The following is a 21,523-nucleotide window of genomic DNA, read 5'->3' as shown; positions in this document are numbered from 1 at the left end:
TTTACATCAAGAATTTAATTTCAAACTAGAGACAGTCCTTTCCTATTTTCTGTTGATCACCTCTCGACTTTGATTGTTGGTCGATCATTTACAGCCGACACCAATGCAAGTGACTGTGTATTGCTTAGAAAACAAAACGCACAGACATACATGCCAACTTTTGAAAATTCCCATGGGGACTTAGCACGTGACGACAATTTTCAAAGGTCTAAATACGCGACATTTTGTTGTGAAATAAAATGAAAATGAAATGATGTTTTTTTAAATTTGTAATATTTGATATCACTTATTAATACAACTAAAGGATTAATTTAACACAAAAAATTAATTTTAAAAAAATGTTAAAAAATGTTGTTTTTTCCCCAAAATTGAAATATTTTTGCTAAAATAAGTGCCTCTCTCATTAAAAACATGATTTTTTTTCTACCAGGACACATAATTTAGTGAAAAATTGAAAATTGTACAACTTTTAAATCATTTTTTTTCAAAGGCTAAAAAAATATATGAGGTTTTGATACTGTAAAGTCCTGTTTCTGGAAACATTTTTGAGATTTTTTATTTATATTTCAATTTATTAGAAATTCTAATAAGGTATTAATTTTACTGAAATTTATAGCACCTATCCAAAGGATAATTATTTTTATACCCCCCGCAAACGAAGTTTGGGGGGGGGGGGGTATATAGGAATCACCTTGTCCGTCTGTCCGTCTGTCTGTCCAGCTGTCCGTCTGTCTGTGCAATCGTGTCCGGTCCATATCTTTCTTACAGAGGGACATTAGAATCTACTACTCAAAGCTAAGATTGCTCATGACCTAAGGGTGTGTCATGACCTTGAACCAAGGTCATTTGGGGAAGTTCAAGGTCACTGGAAGAAAAATTTCATAATTCGTGTCCGGTCCATATCTTTCTTATGGATAAACTTGGTAGGTTCTCATTTCACACAAAGATTGCCCATGACCCAAGGGTGTGTCATGACCTTGACCCAAGTTCATTTGGGAAAGTTCAAGGTCACTAGAAGAAAATTTTCATAATCATGTTTGATACATATCTTTTATGGATAAACTTGGTAGGTTCTCATTTCACACAATGATTGCCCATGACCCAAGGATGTGTCATGACCTTGACCCAAGGTCATGTGGAAAAGTTCAAGGTCACTGGAAGAAAATTTTCATAATTCCTGTCCAATCCATATCTTTCTTATGGATAAACTTGGTAGGTTTTTATTTAACACAAAGATTGCCCATGACCCAAGGGTGTGTTATGACCTTGACCCAAGGTCATTTTGGGAAGTTCAAGGTCACTGGAAGAAAAATATCACAATTCGTGTCCGGTCCATATCTTTATTATGGATAAACTTGGTAGGTTCTCATTTCACACAAAGATTGCCCATGACCCACGGGTGTGTCATGACCTTGACCTAAGGTCATTTGGGGAAGTTCAAGGTCACTGGAAGAAAAATTTCATAATTTGTGTCCGGTCCATATCTTTCTTATGGATAAACTTGGTAGGTTCTCATTTCACTGAAAGATTGCTCATGACCCATGGGTGTGTCATGACCTTGACCCAAGGTCATTTGGGGAAGTTCAAGGTCACTGGAATAAAAATTTCATAATTCATGTTTGATACATATCTTTATTATGGAAAAACTTACTTCTGAAAAACCCAGCGGGGGGTATTTTGTCCCGTTTGGACAGTTCTAGTTTTTACAGTCATGAAATTTGTCAGGCTTGATGATGCCACGTGGGTATTTCCTTAAGTCATGCACATACCTAAAAAATATTACTTTTGGGAGAAGGAAGGGAAAAGAAATTCTAATTGACATACACTTGATTGTTTCATCTTAATTTAATAATATTTTAACTGGCAAACTTTACAATATTTTTCATTATATGTATATAAAATCAGCAGCTATGCTTTGTAGTTTTCTACTTTCGTTTTCAAAAAACGATCTCTTTGGATTCCGATTTTATAGTTTGATTAGTATTTCATTGTCTTGAATTTATGTTTTTAATAAAATGACTTACAATTAACACATTAATCTATGTATTTCACCTTGCATACCCCTTAAAACTGACAAGATAATCCCTTAATTGCCCAAAGCTATAAGCTACTTGTACCTGGACAACTGCGTGCGTTCAAGCGTGAAGTGATTTCCTGTTGCTAATTAACATTGTAAAATAAACAATGAAACTTATCTGAGTGCATTGAATAAACAAGTTTGACATTGCTAACCCGATTGTCCAAATTCAGCAGTAGGGAATCTTTTATAATTGGAAATTTTGGTGATTTTTTTCAAATCGGGAAATTAGGGCAATTTTTCCTTCCCGATCGGGAAGGCGGGATGAAGGGTAAAATCGGGAGGATCCCGCCTAAATCGGGAAAGTTGGCATGTATGCACAGACTTCTATACCTGACGTGGATAAACTATGTAAATCACACACATAACATTTCAATATAGTATAATATTTATTTCTACAAGTCTAGAAAATTATGCCTGTTAGACAGTACTATTACATTGTACTACTAAATTCTGGGATCCCTTCCCGGAAATTCGTGTTTTTTTTACCTCCTGCTTGAAAATCAGGAGGGTTATAGTAATCGATATGTCCACCAGTCTGTCTGTCTGTTACGCGTCAAGGGCACTCATCTCTTATCCGCATATCCTATTATACCACTGAATGAAATTCAATGAAACTTTCAAAGAATCTTAATAACATATTGCCATTACATGCACCTTTTATTTTACTTTTTGATCCGACACATGTTTTGGGCTTCTAACGGCAAAACATAAAAGAGAGGTACCCCTAAAGCGTAACAGACGGACGGACACCCCGATCACTATATACCCTCCCACTTTTCAAGCGAGGGTAAAAATTCTAAAATCAAAGAAAATTGAAAGAGGCATATCATATAACCCCGAAATAGGGAGTAATTAATATGTTCATATAAAAGACCCAACATTTTTATAGCACCGTCATTTGTTGGAATGAAAGGAGGAGTTCTGTTGATAGCTTTTTCATTGCCAAAAAAAATTCCAACTTCATAAACTATACGTTAAATTTTTAAGTACTTACCTCATTTCATCTGGATGGATAAAGTTTTGTAGACTAGCGTGTTTGGTACAATTGTTTGTAAAAAATATTATATATTCCTGAAAATTATTAAACTATTTCAAACTATCAACGATGTATGGTAAATTGAAAGATAGTTCAAAATGGTTTACCGGAATATTTGCAGGATTAAGCAAATACTAGTAGTTCTCGGTTAAGAGAATTTATAGATTTCATTTAATGTAACGTTAAAACCACTTAACGTCGTGATGACGTCGTTACGTCAAAAGTTGTAATTATTGAAGAAAATGCACCATTTTTCCAAACCTCTGGCGGAAAAACGGTAAGAGATAATTCCAAAAAATAAAATGATTTTGAAAGGACACATCGTGGGCATGTTTGTAAAAAACCTCAATCAGATTTAGAGACAGGGCCGCCTCGTTATACATACCGTACCCAGTTCTTTGGCATATAGCATCTATGGGTGAAGGGGAACAAAAATTGTGAATTTCATGGTCCCTGTCCCCCTGGGGCCTGGGGGGTGGGGCAAAAACCACTAAAATTAGTGCAATCTTTAGAAATCTTCTTCTTTACTCCTGGACATCAAGCAGTTAAACTGTTGGTATGATTGTAATCAGCATTGAATCCTCTACCAAAATTGTGAAATTCATGGCCCCAGGGTCAGGGGTTCTAGTGCTAGGGCGGGGCTAAACAGGTTATATAGTGAAAATGCATTATTTCTTTGAAATTCTTCTTTTCTGTTTGTGGGCATTAAATAAACCAACCAAGTGCATAGGTAAGTTGAAAATGACTGCCTTTTCCAAATTTGTGAATTTCATGGCCCCAGGGTCAGGGATTCTAGTACTAGGATGGGGCTATATAGATTATATCGTGAAAATGCATAAATTCTTTGAAATTCTTCTTTTCTGTTGGTGGGCATTTAAAATAAACTAACCAAGTGCATAGTTATGTTGAATAAGACTGCCTCTTCTCAAATTGTGAATTTAATGGCCCCAGGGTCAGGGGTTCTAGTGGTAGAATGGGGCTATATAGATTATATAGTAAAATGCAAAAATTCTTTGAAATTCTTCTTTTCTGTTTGTGGGCATTTAAAATAAACTACCGTTAACCAAGTGCATAGTTATGTTGAATAAGACTGCCTCTTCTCAAATTGTGAATTTAATGGCCCCAGGGTCAGGGGTTCTAGTGGAAGGGTGGGGCTATATAGATTATATAGTAAAATGCAAAAATTCTTTGAAATTCTTCTTCTCTGTTCTTGGGCATTAAATAAACTAACCAAGTACATAGTTATGTTGAATAAGTCTACCTTTTCCAAAATTGTGAATTTCATGGCCCCTGGGTTAGGGGTTCTGGTGTTAGGGCGGGGCTTTATTGAATATATAGTGAAAATGCATAAATTCTTCTTTTCTGCACCTGAGTATTTAACCAATGACCTATGTACATAGTTATGAGGAGGAAGGATGCTTCTTTGAAATTTTTGAATTTCAGGATCCTTGGGTTAGAGATTCTTGTGCTGGGGGGGGGGGGGGGGGCTCTAATGTTCATATAGTGAAAATGCTTGAATTCTTTGAAAATCTTTTTCTTTGTTATTGGGTATAATGCCAATGACCTTAGTATACATTTATGAAAAAAACACTGCTTCTTCCAAAAATGGTTAATTTCCTGTCCCCTGGGACAGAGGTACTTAGGGGGGGGGGGTAACATAGTCTGAAATAATTCAATGCTTTGAACTCTGCACTTTGGTATTAATCAACAGCATGATGAAATAAAATTTTAAAAAATTTCCAAAATTTTGAAAGATGTGGCCCCAGGGTCAGTGGTTCCTGTGGGATGGGGAACTAAACTGTTGACCAGCTCTAACAGAAGAAGCCCTGACCCAGGGGCCCTGAAATTCACTAAAAGTGGAAATGCATTTTCTGTTTGTTACTCTGATTTACCTCTGGGTTTTAAGTAACCAAAATAAGCATGCTGAGTGTATAATTATGATAAGCAATGGTGCCTCTTTCAAAATTGTTAATTTCATGGCCTCTAGTTTAAAACATGAATCAAATTCAATTGTTGGAGAGTTGTCGCATGATACTCAGGTGACCTATAAGGCCCATGGGCCTCTTGTTTGATATGATTCTTGTTGATTTTAATCACTGTACAGGGGGCCCTTATTACCTGACAATTAAAAAAGACCTAAGGGGGTGCTTATAGGGGCAGGGGTGGTTAATAGGGATTATACGGTATTCAGTATACTATACTTTACTATTTCCAGTGATACTGACTGTACCGATCCAATGCCAATCTTAAATCAGCTTTGTCACAGAGAAAAAGTGGGGGGCGTGTCATCTGGTAGTGAAACTGAAGATACCTCAAGCAACAACAGGCTCATGCATGTAAGTCAAACTGAAAGTTTGTAGTGGGAAGATTTTTATTCTTTTAAATTTTCACATTCACTGTCCATACATGTATATTTATGCCCTCCTTTGAAGAAGGGAGGGCATATTGCTTTGCTGCTGTCTGTCGGTCCACTTAGTTTCCATTCATTTTCTTCGCAACCGTTTCATATACTGAAATGAAATTTGGTATACAGATACATCACATGAATATCTAAGTCAAATTTTGTTTTGGGTACGATCACACCATTTATGACAGAGTTATGCCCCTTGGACTTAGAAAAATTTCAATTATTTGCAGTTTCCGTTCATTTTCTTTGCAACCGTTGCACATACTGAAATAAAAATTTGGTATACTGATATATTGCATGAATATCTAGGTCAAGTTCTGTTTTGGGTACAATCGTGCCATTTTTGACAGAGTTATGCCCATTGGGCTTAGAAAAATTTCAATTATTTAGTTTCCGTTCATTTTCTTTGCAACAGTTGCACATACTGAAATGAAATTTAGCGTACAGATTTATCAGAGGTATATCTAGGTCAAATTCTGTTATTGATACAATCGCACCATTTTTGACAGAGTTATGTCCCTTGGACTTAGAAAAATTCCAATTATTTACAGTTTCCGTTCATTTCCTTTGCAGAGGTTGTGCATACTGAGATTTGGTACTCTATTTGGTATACAGATTCATCAGATAAATTTAAGGAATCACTGTCTAGTAAGTATAGTATGCCAGGACATCAACAATAGTGGGAAACATGGCAAAGCTCGTTATGCATAAATCCATGTTTCCCACTATTGTTGATGTCCCTGGCATACTATACTAACTACACAGTGATTCTTTATATTTTCATTTCATTGTGAAATAAAATTGTAGATTTAGACTTTAAAAAAGCAGACATATATTTGAATTACACGAGGATTCCCATCCCTATTTCAATAGTCCTCGCCCACCGACGTCAAACACAAAGGCAGCCGCACGAGATTTACATGCATATTTGGCCTCCTTAGGGTCAGATTCAGAGACAGATGCGCACGAGATTTGCATGCATATTAGGTCTCCTTAGCTCCTGACCTATTGACCTGCCTAACTTACATTCTGGTATAATTATCAAGAAATTAACTCCGCTAACTTTCAAAGAGTTATCACAGAGAGAAAAATAAGAAATGGAAATATATCTTGGTCAAGTTCTGTTTTGGGTACAATCGCGCCATTTTTGACAGAGATATGCCCTTTTAGACTTAGAAAAATTCCAATGTAGGGGGAGGGGGCCATAAGTATTTTACAATCATCTCTTGTTTTATTTATGAATGTAGTCAGATGATGATCAGCCGGGAACCAGCACATGGAGGAAGTCAGCATCACCAGTCAATAAAACCCCTGACTCCTGGAAATCCAAGTGCCTTAATCTTCTGGAGTCAGTATTCCAGTGTGAGGATTCTAGTCCATTCAGATTCCCAGTAGATCCAGATGAATTACCGGTAAGCTGGAAACATTTCAAGACTCATTCTTTAAAAATGTCAAACAAGATGTGTTTGTGAAACACTGATGCCCCCATATGGCACCACAGCAAAGATAAAACTTTTCTTTAATGCAAATTTAATATACCAATTTAATATACCAAAAGTAAGGTATTCTCACTGGAAATACAATGTGTTACATATGAAAGTAGGCCAAGGTTAAAGTTTTTTTCAAAAGTATGGAAATCACTATGGTCAAGATCATTGGTATCCAATGAAAGGTATTGCCACAAAAAATACATGTAAAGAATGAAAACCCTAGCCCTAACCATTTAGAAGTTGTGGCCGAGGTTAAAAATCTTTAAAAGTAGGTCAAAATCAAAGGTCTTGCTATCGAATGAAAGGTCTTATCACAAGGATTAAATATGCAAAGTATGAAAACACTAGCCCTAACCCTTTTAATGTTATGATCAAGGTTTGCCTCTTAAAAGTAGGTCAAACTCCAAGGTCAAAGGGTCAAAGTTCTTAGTATCCAATGATGGGTCTTCCTACAAGGATTACATAAGTGAAGTTATGGCCAAGGTTAAAAATTTATAAAGTAGGTCAAACTCCAAGGTCAAGGTAAAAATTCTTGATATCAAATGAAAGGGCTAGTCACAAGGTTTACATATGTGAAGTATGAGTGGCCTAGCCCTAACCCTTAAAAAATTACTATTAAGGTCGTTTTTTTAAAGTAGGTCAAACTCCAAGGTCAAAGGGTCAAAGTTCTTTTCACAAAGATTACATGAATGAAGTATGAAAGCTCCGTCTTTAACAGTTCAAAAGTTATGGCCAAGGTTAAAGTTTTTTCACAATGACAGAAGTCTCAAAGGTCAAGGTCAAAAGGTCAAGATTGTTGGTATCCAATATACAATTATTTCATGCCTGAGCAGTCAATAGACCAGAATATTTTTCCCTCGGTGCAGGGAACAGCTCAGTGTGTTCTATTGCCCGAGGCAATATTTTCCGTATTAAGTGTTCACAACTGTATATTCAGTACAGAAGGTTCCCGTACCATATTGTAAATTTATACCTAGATATAGTGCATCTGTAATATTAATTAAAGATTGATTGTATTGACTATTGTTTACATTCCTCTCGAAAAATTTTCACTCTTATGGAGACGTCACCACTTCCCGGTGGAGAGGGACCTTTTTTTGCCAGCAGAGCACCTACTGCTACACGGGACCTCGGTTTATAAGTCTCACCCGAAGAACCGGTCTCAACATCCCACAGTGTATTAATTAAAGTATCTCTTATTAAGTAAAATACCCGACCATTGAAATCATACAATTTTTAAAACCAATGTCGAAAGATCAAATAAGATGATTGTTTACCATGTCTGTGCATTGTTACAAACAACTAAATTCGATTAGCGGTCAATAGAACGCGCTGTCTATTGACCGGTCAATAGATCGTTTTGAATAGATAAGAAAAACTGAAAACACATACAGAATAGATGAAAATATTAAATCTATAATAAAACAACAAAATTCACTTGATTAGGTAATAAATATATATATATGAAGTATAAATGTCCTGGTATCTACTGTTCAAAAAATATGGCCAAATTAAAAGTTTGGAATTTTTGTATAAAAGTGGGTCAAACTCCAAGGTCAAAAGATTAAAATTGTTGGTACCCAAAGAAAGGTCTTGTCACAAGGAATACACATGTGAAATATGAAAATCATAGCTCCTCTAAATCGAAAGTTTTTAGCAAGGTTAAAGTTTTTGTCAAAAGATTAAAATTGTTGAGGTCTTGTCACAAAATTTTGTGCAGGCGATTTCTCGTAAACTATTCAGTGGATTTCAATGAAAATTTCAGGAATTATAGGTCATTATATGAATTTTATATAAAATTCCGTTTGTTGGAAAATTCGCTACCAGTGCCAAGTTATGGGCAATTTCCTGATTTTAAAATGCAATTTTGTCTTCGAATGTTCTCGAAAACGGCTCAAGATATTAACTGGAGACTTGTTAGAGATGATAGACCATGAGTTATAGATGTGCAATTTTGCCTTCGTTTGCGTCGTCAGTACTTCCGGTCGCTACAGGAAGTGAATTCAAAATGTGCACTTTTTCAACTTTTTTTGTTTTTCAATATTTTTCTTTGATATCATTAACGGTAATTAAGACCCTACTGGAAAGGCCTAATATATAATTTATTTTAGAATTGATCAATCCACACACTAGATATTCGCATTTAAAAATCTGAAGCGTGTCCAAGATGGCGGGGCGTCTCCGTGAACTCCGCCATTAAGCAAGTCGGGTTCTAGAAGGTCAGCTGAGCGTTTAGATGAACGAAACTTCTACCAAAAAGATTTATGAAATGTAAAGGATTCTTTAGATTGCTACATCGCAATTACGTTGCATTGAGTATTGTTTTAATATGAGGTTTCCTCAAACGTCTATTGAAATTGCTTTTGTCTGCATCTCAAAGTAGAATACAACATGACTACAAGTGGAAATACGATGACTACAATCTTTTGTTTTGCACCAGGGAAAACTTATCCTAAACCATGGTTATAAGTAATAGCTTTTCAAGAAACTTGCCTGACTTAATATTCACTATGTTTCTGAAGTATTACTTGACGTCTGTTTATTTTTCCACGCAGGCTTGTGACATATTAAATGAATAGAAAAGACAAAAATAAGAAAAACATTTTTTTTTAAAAAAGATTGTTTATTAAAGGTTATATAAATATTCTTGTAATAAATGCAAATTATCGAACTTAAATAGTATCACTTCCTTGACCGTCGGAGGGCGAGTGATTTTTTTTTTTCAGTGAAACATTCCAGTCTTTTCATGAACGTGTAACTCATCTCCACTTCGGGGGAAAACAGGATACAAAATTCGTGGAAATCACTTTAGTGTTACTTGGCCGTATACTATATTATATTTGTATAATGTGATAAATATACTTTCTAACGCTCGAAATTCCGGTTATAAGAACATAAATTTCTAATTTTCATTGAAGCTATCAAATCCATTAAATAGATCAAATATTTCAAAGGAATAGCGTTAAGAACTACTTGTGACGTTTGGCACGAAATAATGTATCGTGACCCGACTTAAGTAGTAGACAAATGGTGACAATAGTGCAGAAATATATAACATTGGCATGCCTGTTTATGGAGTTGCATGGAATAAAAAGTTGAATGGAAAGAAAACAGTATTGTCTGTTCATCACTAATAGATTATCTACCTAAAAATTACTGTTAAAACTCAAGTAACAGATTCCGATGTAATCATCTTGAGCAAAATTTAGCAAGCTGGCTGTCATTTTACAAATCCAAACTGAATTTTAAAAAAAAATGTAATGTATGTTGGAATCAAAATAAGCAATCTCGCGATATTCGAATGTTAAATTTGAAGCGGGTTCCCAAAGGTGTAATGGGTACCGCAATGGATTTTCACGTTGGCGACCCGGGTTCGATCCCCCGTGTGTCCGATTTTTAAAATCACTTTTTCAGTTTGATTTTACGTGCTTTTTTCTGAATCGGACGGAAGACCTCTCGTTGCTCGCAACGAGTTTCGTTTCTAGTTATTCTTAGGTTTCTTTTCCACTATTTTTATTAAACTATTCGGTCTTTCAATGAAAATTTCAGCGGAAGACCTTCTTGTTATTCTTAGGTTTCTTTTCCACTATTTTTATTATTTTTATTATTGTTTTTTTTCTTACCGATTTTGTGCACGCGATTTCTCAGAAACGGCTCGATCGATTTTCATGAAACTTTCAAGACTGATGGAACATCAATCAAACCTGATATATAATTTTTTATTTTTATGACGTCACTTCCGGTTTAGAGATTTCCGGATTTAGTGATTTTCAGAGGGTCACATTGTCCAGCATTTTTCTCAAAAGTGCTTTTAGATAGAAACGTAAGATTTTCAGCGATGATAGAGCAACATGTGCTGATGTGATATACACCTTTCTTATTCTCCGGAAGTGCAGCACGTCGGCGCTAGCTATGGCTCGAAAATAGACCTATCGGTAATGTAGAAATTTTTCACACATTTTTGGCAATATCTTTTTACAGGTTAATATTTTGTAAAGACATATAGAACAAAAGTTGTGAAGAATATCACGATCTTTCGAAAGATATGAATGATAAGGGGCTGGCCCCTACAATAAAGGGCTGAGAGGGGCCAAAAGTTTTTCCTTAATATCTCAAAAAGTACTGAGAATTTGTAATACGTCAAAGAAGCGAAGTTGTTCAAAATGTCAAGCTTTATCTACTGGGATCGTCAAAATTCGTCCGTCATCGTCACTTCCGGTCAAACCGGAAGTAGTCGGAAAACGCGTATTTTTGCCGTTCTTGACAAGTTTTTGGATAACATATGTGTTTGGGAGCATAAAAACTTTTTTTTCGTCCGTCAGCGTCACTTCCTGTCAAACCGGAAGTAGCCAAAAATAGCTTATTTTGAAGGCTTTTGATGCAAAATTGAAATTATAAAGTCACTGGAGATGACTTAGCTCATTGCTTTCTTTTTTGATGTCACTTCCGGCACTTCCGGTCAAAACTGGACGGAAGACCTACTCGTTGCTTTGCAACGAGCTTTGCTCTAGTTATTGTTTTTTTTCTTACCGATTTTGTGCACGCGAGTTCTCGGAAACGGCTCGCTTGATTTTTATGAAACTTTCAGGACTGATAGAACATCAAACAAACTTGATATATAATTTTTTGTTTTGATGACGTCACTTCCGGTTTTGAATTTTTTGCGATTTAGTGATTTTCAGAGGGTCACTTTGTCCGGCAGTTTTCTCAAAAAGCACTTAACACAGAAGCATGAAATTTTCAGCGATGATGGAGCAACATGTGCTGATGTGACACACACCACTCTTTTTCTCCGGAAGTGCCGCACGTCGGCGCTCGCTATGACTCGAAATAAGTCCTATCAGGAATTTAGAAATTTTTCACACATTTTTGGCAATATCTTTTTACACGTTAATATTTTGTAAAGACATGTAGAACAAAAGTTGTGAAGAATGTGAAGATCTTTCGAAAGATATCAACGATAAGGGGATGGCCCCTATAATAAAGGGCCGAAAGGGGCTGAAAGTTTTTACTTTATATCTCAAAAAGTATTGAGAATTTGTAATATGTCAAAGAAGCAAAGTTGTTCAAAATGTTAAACTGTATCCAATAGCGTCATCAAATTACGTACGTTGACGTCACTTCCGGTCAAATCGGAAGTAGTCAAAAATTGCATATTTTTGCCGTTCTTGAAAAGATTTTGGGTAACATATGTCACTGGAAGCTTAAATCTTCATTTTCCGTCCGTCGTCGTCACTTCCGGTCAAACCGGAAGTAGCCAAAAATGGCTTAATTTTGCAATAATTAACATAGATTTGGAGGATTAAACCATTTATGGACTTCATTAATCATTTTTTTGAAAAAATGAATGTTACTTCCGGTCGAACAGGACGGAAGACCTACTCGTTGCTTTGCAACGAGCTCGGCTCTAGTTATTATTCTTTTTTTTTAGACAAAATTTTGTGCAGGCGATTTCTCGTAAACTATTCGGTGGATTTCAATGAAAATTTCAGGAATTATAGGTCATTATATGAATTTTATATAAAATTCCGTTTGTTGGAAAATTCGCTACCAGTGCCAAGTTATGGGCAATTTCCTGATTTTAAAATGCAATTTTGTCTTCGAATGTTCTCGAAAACGGCTAAAGATATTAACTGGAGACTTGTTAGAGATGATAGACCATGAGTTATAGATGTGCAATTTTGACTTCGTTTGCGTCGTCAGTACTTCCGGTCGCTACAGGAAGTGAATTCAAAATGTGCACTTTTTCAACTTTTTTTGTTTTTCAATATTTTTCTTTGATATAATTAATGGTAATTAAGACCCTACTGGAAAGGCCTAATATATAATTTATTTTAGAATTGATCAATCCACACACTAGATATTCGCATTTAAAAATCTGAAGCGTGTCCAAGATGGCGGCGGTCTCCGTAAACTCCGCCATTAAGCAAGTCGGGTTCTAGAAGGTCAGCTGAGCGTTTAGATGAACGAAACTTCTACCAAAAAGATTTATGAAATGTAAAGGATTCTTTAGATTGCTACATCGCAATTACGTTGCATTGAGTATAGTTTTAATATGAGGTTTCCTCAAACGTCTATTGAAATTGCTTTTGTCTGCATCTCAAAGTAGAATACAACATGACTACAAGTGGAAATACGATGACAACAATCTTTTGTTTTGCACCAGGGAAAACTTATCCTAAACCATGGTTATAAGTAATAGCTTTTCAAGAAACTTGCCTGACTTAATATTCACTATGTTTCTGAAGTATTACTTGACTTCTGTTTATTTTTCCACGCAGGCTTGTGACATATTAAATGAATAGAAAAGACAAAAATAAGAAAAACATTTTTTTAAAAGATTGTTTATTAAAGGTTATATAAATATTCTTGTAATAAATGCAAGTTATTGAACATAAATAGTATCACATTCCTTGACCGTCGGAGGGCGAGTGATTTTTTTTTTTCAGTGAAACATTCCAGTCTTTTCTTGAACGTATAACTCATCCCCACTTTGGGGGTAAACAGGATACAAAATTCGTGGAAAATCTTACCGAATTCACAGCTTTAGTGTTACTTGGCCGTATACGATATTTTATTATATTTGTATAATGTGATAAATATACTTTGTAACGCTCGAAATTCCGGTTATAAGAACATATATTTCTAATTTTCATTGAAGCTATCAAATCCATCAAATATTTCAAAGGAATAGCGTTAAGAACTACTTGTGACGTTTGGCACGAAATAATGTATCGTGACCCGACTTAAGTAGTAGACAAATGGTGACAATAGTGCAGAAATATATAACATTGGCATGCCTGTATATGGAGTTGCATGGAATAAAAAGTTGAGTACATATTGAAAAAAGGAAAGAAAACAGTATCATCTGTTCATCACTAATGGAATATCTATCCTAAAAAATTACTGTTAAAACTCAAGTAACAAATTCCGATGTGATCATCTTGAGCAAACTTTAGCAAGCTGGCTGTCATTTTACAATTCCAAACTGAATTTTAAAAAAAATGTAATGTATGTTGGAATCAAAGAGAAAACGAATCTCGCGATATTCGAATGTTAAATTTGAAGCGGGTTACCAAAGGTGTAATGGGTACCGCAATGGATTTTCACGCTGGCGACCCGGGTTCGGTCCCCCGCGTGTCCGATTTTTAAAATCACTTTTTCAGTTTGATTTTACGTTTTTTGTTTCTGAATCGGACGGAAGACCTCTCGTTGCTCGCAACGAGTTTCGTTTCTAGTTATTATTATTATTATTCTTTTTTTTTTAGACAAAATTTTGTGCAGGCGATTTCTCGTAAACTATTCGGTGGATTTCAATGAAAATTTCAGGAATTATAGGTCATTATATGAATTTTATATAAAATTCCGTTTGTTGGAAAATTCGCTACCAGTGCCAAGTTATGGGCAATTTCCTGATTTTAAAATGCAATTTTGTCTTCGAATGTTCTCGAAAACGGCTCAAGATATTAACTGGAGACTTGTTAGAGATGATAGACCATCAGTTATAGATGTGCAATTTTGACTTCGTTTCCGTCGTCATTACTTCCGGTCGCTACAGGAAGTGAATTCAAAATGTGCACTTTTTCAACTTTTTTCGTTTTTCAATATTTTTCTTTGATATAATTAATGGTAATTAAGATCCTACTGGAAAGGCCAAATATATAATTTATTTAAGAATTGATCAATCCACACACTAGATATTCGCATTTAAAAATCTGAAGCGTGTCCAAGATGGCGGCGGTCTCCGTAAACTCCGCCATTAAGCAAGTCGGGTTCTAGAAGGTCAGCTGAGCGTTTAGATGAACGAAACTTCTACCAAAAAGATTTATGAAATGTAAAGGATTCTTTAGATTGCTACATCGCAATTACGTTGCATTGAGTATAGTTTTAATATGAGGTTTCCTCAAACTTCTATTGAAATTGCTTTTGTCTGCATCTCATAGTAGAATACAACATGACTACAAGTGGAAATACGATGACTACAGTCTTTTGTTTTGCACCAGGGAAAACTTATCCTAAACCATGGTTATAAGTAATAGCTTTTCAAGAAACTTGCCTGACTTAATATTCACTATGTTTCTGAAGTATTACTTGACTTCTGTTTATTTTACCTCGCAGGCTTATGACATATTAAATGAATAGAAAAGACAAAAATAAGAAAAACATTTTTTTTAAAAGATTGTTTATTAAAGGTTATATAAATATTCTTGTAATAAATGCAAGTTATTGAACATAAATAGTATCAGATTCCTTGACCGTCGGAGGGCGAGTGATTTTTTTTTTCAGTGAAACATTCCAGTCTTTTCATGAACGTGTAACTCATCTCCACTTTGGGGGTAAACAGGATACAAAATTCTTGGAAAATTTTACCGAATTCACATCTTTAGTGTTACTTGGCCGTATACGATATTATATTTGTATAATGTGATAAATATACTTTCTAACGCTCGAAATTCCGGTTATTAGAACATACATTTCTAATTTTCATTGAAGCTATCAGATCCATTAAATAGATCAAACATTTCAAAGGAATAGCGTTAAGAACTATTTGTGACGTTTGGCACGAAATAATGTATCATGACCCGACTTAAGTAGTAGACAAATGGCGACAATAGTGCAGAAATATATAACATTGGCATGCCTGTATATGGAGTTGCATGGAATAAAAAGTTGAATACATATCGAATAAAGGAAAGAAAACAGTATCATCTGTTCATCACTAATAGATTATCTATCCAAAAAATTACTGTTAAAACTCAAGTAACAAATTCCGATGTGATCATCTTGAGCAAGTTTGGCGCGAAGATTTACTCGTGGCGTGTGATGCAAAATTATGAATAGTGACCGCCTTTCATTATTCTAAGACAGATGTACTGTTTCAGAAGTATATACAAGTAGATTTAGAGATGTGGTCCCAATAGCGTAACAGTAAGCGCTTTGTATTTTTCATGCTGGCGACCCGGGTTCAATCCCCTTTGTTTCCATAAAAAGTTTTATCACTTTTTCGGCTCGATTTTGCGGGGTTTTTTTCCAGAATCGGACGGAAGACCTAACGAGTTTCTTTTCTAGCTTTTTCTGAATTTTCTTCTTTGTTCTCCGGTATTTCTTGTCCGCGAGTGTTCTCGTAAACTACTCATCCGATCTAGGTGAAACCTTTTTAGGGTCACTAGGTATGTTATGTATATGTTCGGAACGAAGGTCATTTTGCGCGCACATGCGTGCGTGTGCGCACACGTGTAACACGTGAAATGACCAATATAATAGATATTTTTTTAAATTTTGGAGGAAATGCACTTTATATATTAGTAGTATAGACATGACGACATGGTCAAAATAGCAAGATCTCGCGTGCATGCACGTGCGCTTCGCTCCGATTGGCTGAAACTAAAAGTCTAAATATCTTTTTAGCTCTACTGGTCAGAGACCAGAAGAGCTTATGCGATAGTAATGCGTCCGGCGTCCGTCCGTCTGTCTAAAACAATTTTTCCTTATTATTATTTTTCCGACTTTTTTGTCTATATTGGTTACATAAAACCTTTTTAGGGTCACTAGGCATGTTATGTAGATGTGCGAAACGAAGGTCATTTTGCGCGCACATGCGTGCGTGTGCGCACACGTGTAACACGTGTATCTTGCGTGCATGCACGTGCGCTTCGCTCCGATTGGCTGAAACTAAAAGTCTAAATATCTTTTTAGCTCTACTGGTCAGAGACCAGAAGAGCTTATGCGATAGTTTTTGATTTGAAGGAATAGTGTTGCCGTGGTTACTACAAATAGAAATTTCTTTGAAATTCTTTCAAAATGCTTCTCCTCCTACACTTTTGGTCTAATTTCAATATTACTTGGCACACAAAAAGACTACACTAAGATAGATAATTTTATGTATCGGTTTTTGATACCGATGAATTGTGTTGCCATTGTTACTAAAAATAGAAATTTCTGTGAAATTCTTTCAAAATGCTATGTCTCCAACAGATTTGGTCTGATTTCAATATAACTTGGCACACAAGTAGACTACACTAAGATACATAAGTCTGTGTTCCGGTTTTTGATTTCGATGAACAGTGTTGCCGTTGTTACTAAAAATAGAAATTTCTGTGAAATTCTTCCAAATGCTATGTCTCCTACAGTTCTGGTATGATTTCAATTTAACTTGGCACACAAGTAGACTACACTAAGATACATAATTCTGTTTATCGGTTTTTGATTTTCATGAATGGTATTGCCTTGGTTACTAAAAATAGAAAATTTCTGTGAAATTCTGTCAAAATGCTATGTCTCCTATAGTTTTGGTTTGATTTCAATATAACTTGGCCCACAAGTAGACTACACTAAGATACACAATTCTGTGTATTGGTTTCTGACTGATGAACATTATTGCTTTGGTTACTAAAAATAGAAATTTCTGTTAATACTCTCAAAATGCTACTCCAGTTACAGTAGTTTTAGTCTGATAATAATATATAATGTGGTATGCAAATAGACTTCACTGAGAACATAACGAGACTTAATCAAGGATGATTATTCTATTCATTGCTGTTGTCAAGTTTCAATTCCCAACTTAATAAGTACTTTTCTCTTCCTTTGCTATAAGTACAAACCAGTAGAGCTTCAGTCTCGACAGAGACTTCTGGTTTTGTTTTCTGACAAAATCCTTTGAAATTTTGAACATATTCATACACTATGAAGATCTACAGTATGATATATATAAGAATTTTCATGAAAGCATGCGCATGCACGTGTGCTGCAATCTGATTGGCTGAAACTTTAAATGTCTATAACTTTCTAAATTCTCAATGAAACGGGATAAAATTCAGAATATGAATAGGTACAAGAAACATAAATTGACGCAAGCATCAAAAATTGGCCGCAAACCAAATAAATTGTTCCTTTTATGAAGCAACTAAAGACTGAAATGGTGATCTGTTTTTAAATAACTTATATTTATCTGTTAATATTTATCCTCGTGACATTAAACGCTTGTGCATGACATTGCATGACTTTCTTAATTATATAATGCATGTTCAGTATTACATGTATACAGAAAAGTACCCCATGTCCTCTGCGTCAACAAACCGTGGGCCTATATAATTAGAGGCATTTACATTAAAAGTATAAAACTTAAGTTTAATGTAATCTACAACTAGATATGCAGTGTAGTTTTAATCTAGTAAAAACGCAACAAATATGTGGGACTCCTTCCTCTCTCTTAGAGGAAAAAACTAAACTCCCTCTAGATCCACCACGACATTTCTTCTCTTTCTGAGTTGTAGCGGGAAAATTCTTGGCACATTGTAAAATGCGCACTATCCTCGTCTGCTAGGGTAAAATCCTGTAATATTCTGTAGCCTGCTAGGTCTTTTGGTGAATTAACATTTAACCATATTTTTGAAAATGTTTTTATATGTACATGTGTACACGTCATTTTAAAATAAATACGTACAACAAATTCTGTTTAAATAGAGAAAGTAAAATCGTGCAATATACATAACGCGGTGTTTGCTTTAGACTATGCCAAACATGTCCCAATTTTCTCCGCACCTCAAACATGTCAAAGTTTCTCAATCAGGATTGGATGAAATATTTACCTCATTCTTTATAAAAAATTTTAATGTTATGTTTATTGTGCGCTCTTGTAAAACATTTAGACGCTCTTTTTAATCTACTATTATATTAATGTTAAATATTTTTTATTTAAATTGTTCTAACTTCGCAGAAACGCACAGCGACTTCAAACTTTCATATCATATAACCGACCGCCTCCTGGCGGCCGGTAATAATGGATTCCTACATTATGCTACTAGCAAAAGTAAATGCAAGGACGTGCGTGCACATGCGCCCGCACACAATGCATTAAACGACAGTATACTTGAGTTGTTGGTCTTCATGCAGAATTAAGAACTTCTAAATGCCAAGACATGTAACATACTGAAGCATGCAGATCTTTTGACCCTTGACCTTGAAACTTAGGTCAAGGTCACTGGTAAACTGAATAAAATGTTGATATTGGCTATTTACCAAAATAACCTTGACCTATGAACTTGAAATCGACCTTAACCTTTGTCCTTGACCCAAGGGTAAAAAGAAACATGAAGTACATGTACATGTATCTAGAAACACCTTTCAGAGTTTATTTCGGTTGACAGGATAGAAGTTAAAGAGGTGGTGGTTTCTAATGACCTTGACCTTTCATCCAAATGTCACAATCAATCTCAAATTCTTGGAGTAAGATACAAGATTCAACTCCAACGTTAAACAGGTTAAGAATAAAAATACCCCCCCCCTCCCCCCGCAACAACCAAACAAATCAAATTAAAGGCAACATAGAGAATCGCTGTTAAACTCAAATAACACCTCGGACCCACATAAAATTTCAGGAAAACTGCAGAAAAGAGCTCGAGGAAAGTGTGTGAAAATATTTGATTTGAGTTTCCAAAGTATATAGAAATTATTAATTTATGCGGAAAAAATTACAAATCCTGTCGTCTTTAAAATTAAAGTGCAGATGAACAAAGTTGGTATATAAGCCTTTTATAGCCTATTAATTCAGATGGCATTGATAGCATTCAATTCTGCTGATTTGAAATAATATTTTAATACCAAGCATGCTCTGTTTATTTTACCTTTGAAATTTATTTGAATTTTTTTTAGAATTACACAATCCCCAGAAATAGCGATTTTCGGAATATAAAAAATCAATATACATGTACGCTCCTTCGTAAAATAATCAGGTATTTGCATTCATGAAAAAATATTAATAAGAATGTGTTAAACAATATTGGTCTCATTAGCTGACACGAATGCCTTTTTAAACATCTCTTGTAAACCCCAGAAAGTAGCCCCCTATGCATTAAAAAAATGAATAGTTCCGGTCAAAAACCTTTATATATTTATTTACAAAATATATAAAATTTACTAGACACAGGTACCAGAGTTGTCAAAATGGCTTGAGAGGAAATATAAAAAGAATTCTGAACAGAAAGGAAAATCCCTTTTCCATGTATGGAACTACTATTGAATAAGTTCATTTTGATTGGTTAGCAATCGGCGTTATACCCTTAGTCGAATTTAACCCTGCCTTGCGTCGGAATAAAACCAACTTTGAGCCCGAGGTTAAAATAAGTAGAAAAATAAAATCTGAATCGATATATTAAAAAAATGACAAATGCTTGAAAAATGGTAATTTTATATATGTATTTTTTTCTTTGATTCGTGGGATAGAAAGATATGTTGAACGGTTAACCAACATGCCATATTCATCCTGCATATGCATGTACAAAACGTTAAACGATATATATTTGATATCATTGTAACTTTTATATTCTTCAATGAAATCCTTGGATACTTAGCATATTGATAAAAGGTCTTAGAGGAATAAGGCACGAAAAGGGACATGGGGAGCGTTTGGGGAACATCTGTAACGGTCCCCGTTACAATTAGCACTAGTTCAATTTATATTGCATGACTGAAGTTTTGTTTAATCACCCCTAGGGATACTTTGACATCATTGAGCATCCCATGGATCTATCCACCATGAAGAAGAGACTATTGAGAGACCAGTACTCCAACCCTAACAGTCTGTTTAAAGACTTCAGACTTATAATATCGAACTCCAGGACATTCAATACCAATAAAGACTCGAGGGTAAGACAGATCAAAACATAATCTTAATAACATTGGGTATTAAGAATGTTGTAATTTATTCTCTGTAAACTAGAATATATCTTTTGTCTATATATTGTTTAAATCTGACCTTGACTTTGTCTACATGATTTGTAGGTACATGTTTGTGTTTTGGCATTGAGATTATTTTAACTTGACTTTTTGTATACAGTATAAAGGTTACATGTATTTTCAAACCGTGTTATTTTCACCCTGTTACACTTGCTTCAAAAAGTTTCTGTTTAAGAATTCATACTGTGTTCTTCGAATTTGCCCAGTTTTAAATTCAACCACTTTTGACAAGGGCGAAAGGGGCAAAAATAAAACTGGGACAAAAATTCGATGTATACAGAATTTGCCATAATTTTAAAGTTATCCGACCTTGCCGTTGGAGATGTATGCCATGACAATTAAATTATTTGACCTTGACTTTGTAGATAAATGCCATGACCTTGAGATTATCAGACCTTGACTTTGTAGATATATGCTATGACCTTGAGATTATCGGCCCTGATTGAGGAGAAAATGAAGGACATAATCAGTGGGTGGAATTCGGCTGTCAAACAGAAGAAGAGCTCACCTCGTCTCTCCCAGAGTAACTACAGCTCCAAGACAGAAAGGTCAGTGTAGACTTCCCAGAGGTCAGCTAATCTGTAATCAGTTTGCTGGAAATGCAATATGGGCAAAGGTTGCTATTAATTACAAGACAGAAAGGTCAATGTAGGCTCCCAAAGTCAGGTAATCTGTAATCAGTTTGCTGGAAAAGCAATATAGGCAAAAGTTTCAATTAAATATTGTAGTTATTATGGTTATAGGGATAAACCACAAAGAAATTAAGAGACTGAGAG

General features: G+C 35.1%; 1 protein-coding gene across 1 annotated transcript in view; it reads left to right on the top strand.

Annotated features, from left to right (window-relative positions):
- Window positions 1-21,305, top strand: part of LOC134255620 (PH-interacting protein-like) — a 41,377-nt gene extending 20,072 nt beyond the window's left edge. Inside the window, exons 9-12 of the mRNA XM_062738144.1 lie at window positions 5,332-5,452; window positions 6,771-6,935; window positions 20,505-20,657; window positions 21,156-21,305. Of these exons, the coding sequence (XP_062594128.1) occupies window positions 5,332-5,452; window positions 6,771-6,935; window positions 20,505-20,657; window positions 21,156-21,305 (589 nt within the window). The remainder of the gene's footprint in view (window positions 1-5,331; window positions 5,453-6,770; window positions 6,936-20,504; window positions 20,658-21,155) is intronic.
- Window positions 21,306-21,523: the final 218 nt, after the last annotated feature.

This window comes from Saccostrea cucullata, unplaced genomic scaffold, assembly GCF_032062105.1.
Source record: "Saccostrea cucullata isolate Sc308-1 unplaced genomic scaffold, CSIRO_AGI_Scuc_v1 ctg951, whole genome shotgun sequence".
Lineage (NCBI taxonomy): Eukaryota > Metazoa > Mollusca > Bivalvia > Ostreida > Ostreidae > Saccostrea > Saccostrea cuccullata.
The sequence above is the reverse complement of the archived record's forward strand: the minus strand, read 5'-3'. Positions and strand labels throughout refer to the sequence as shown.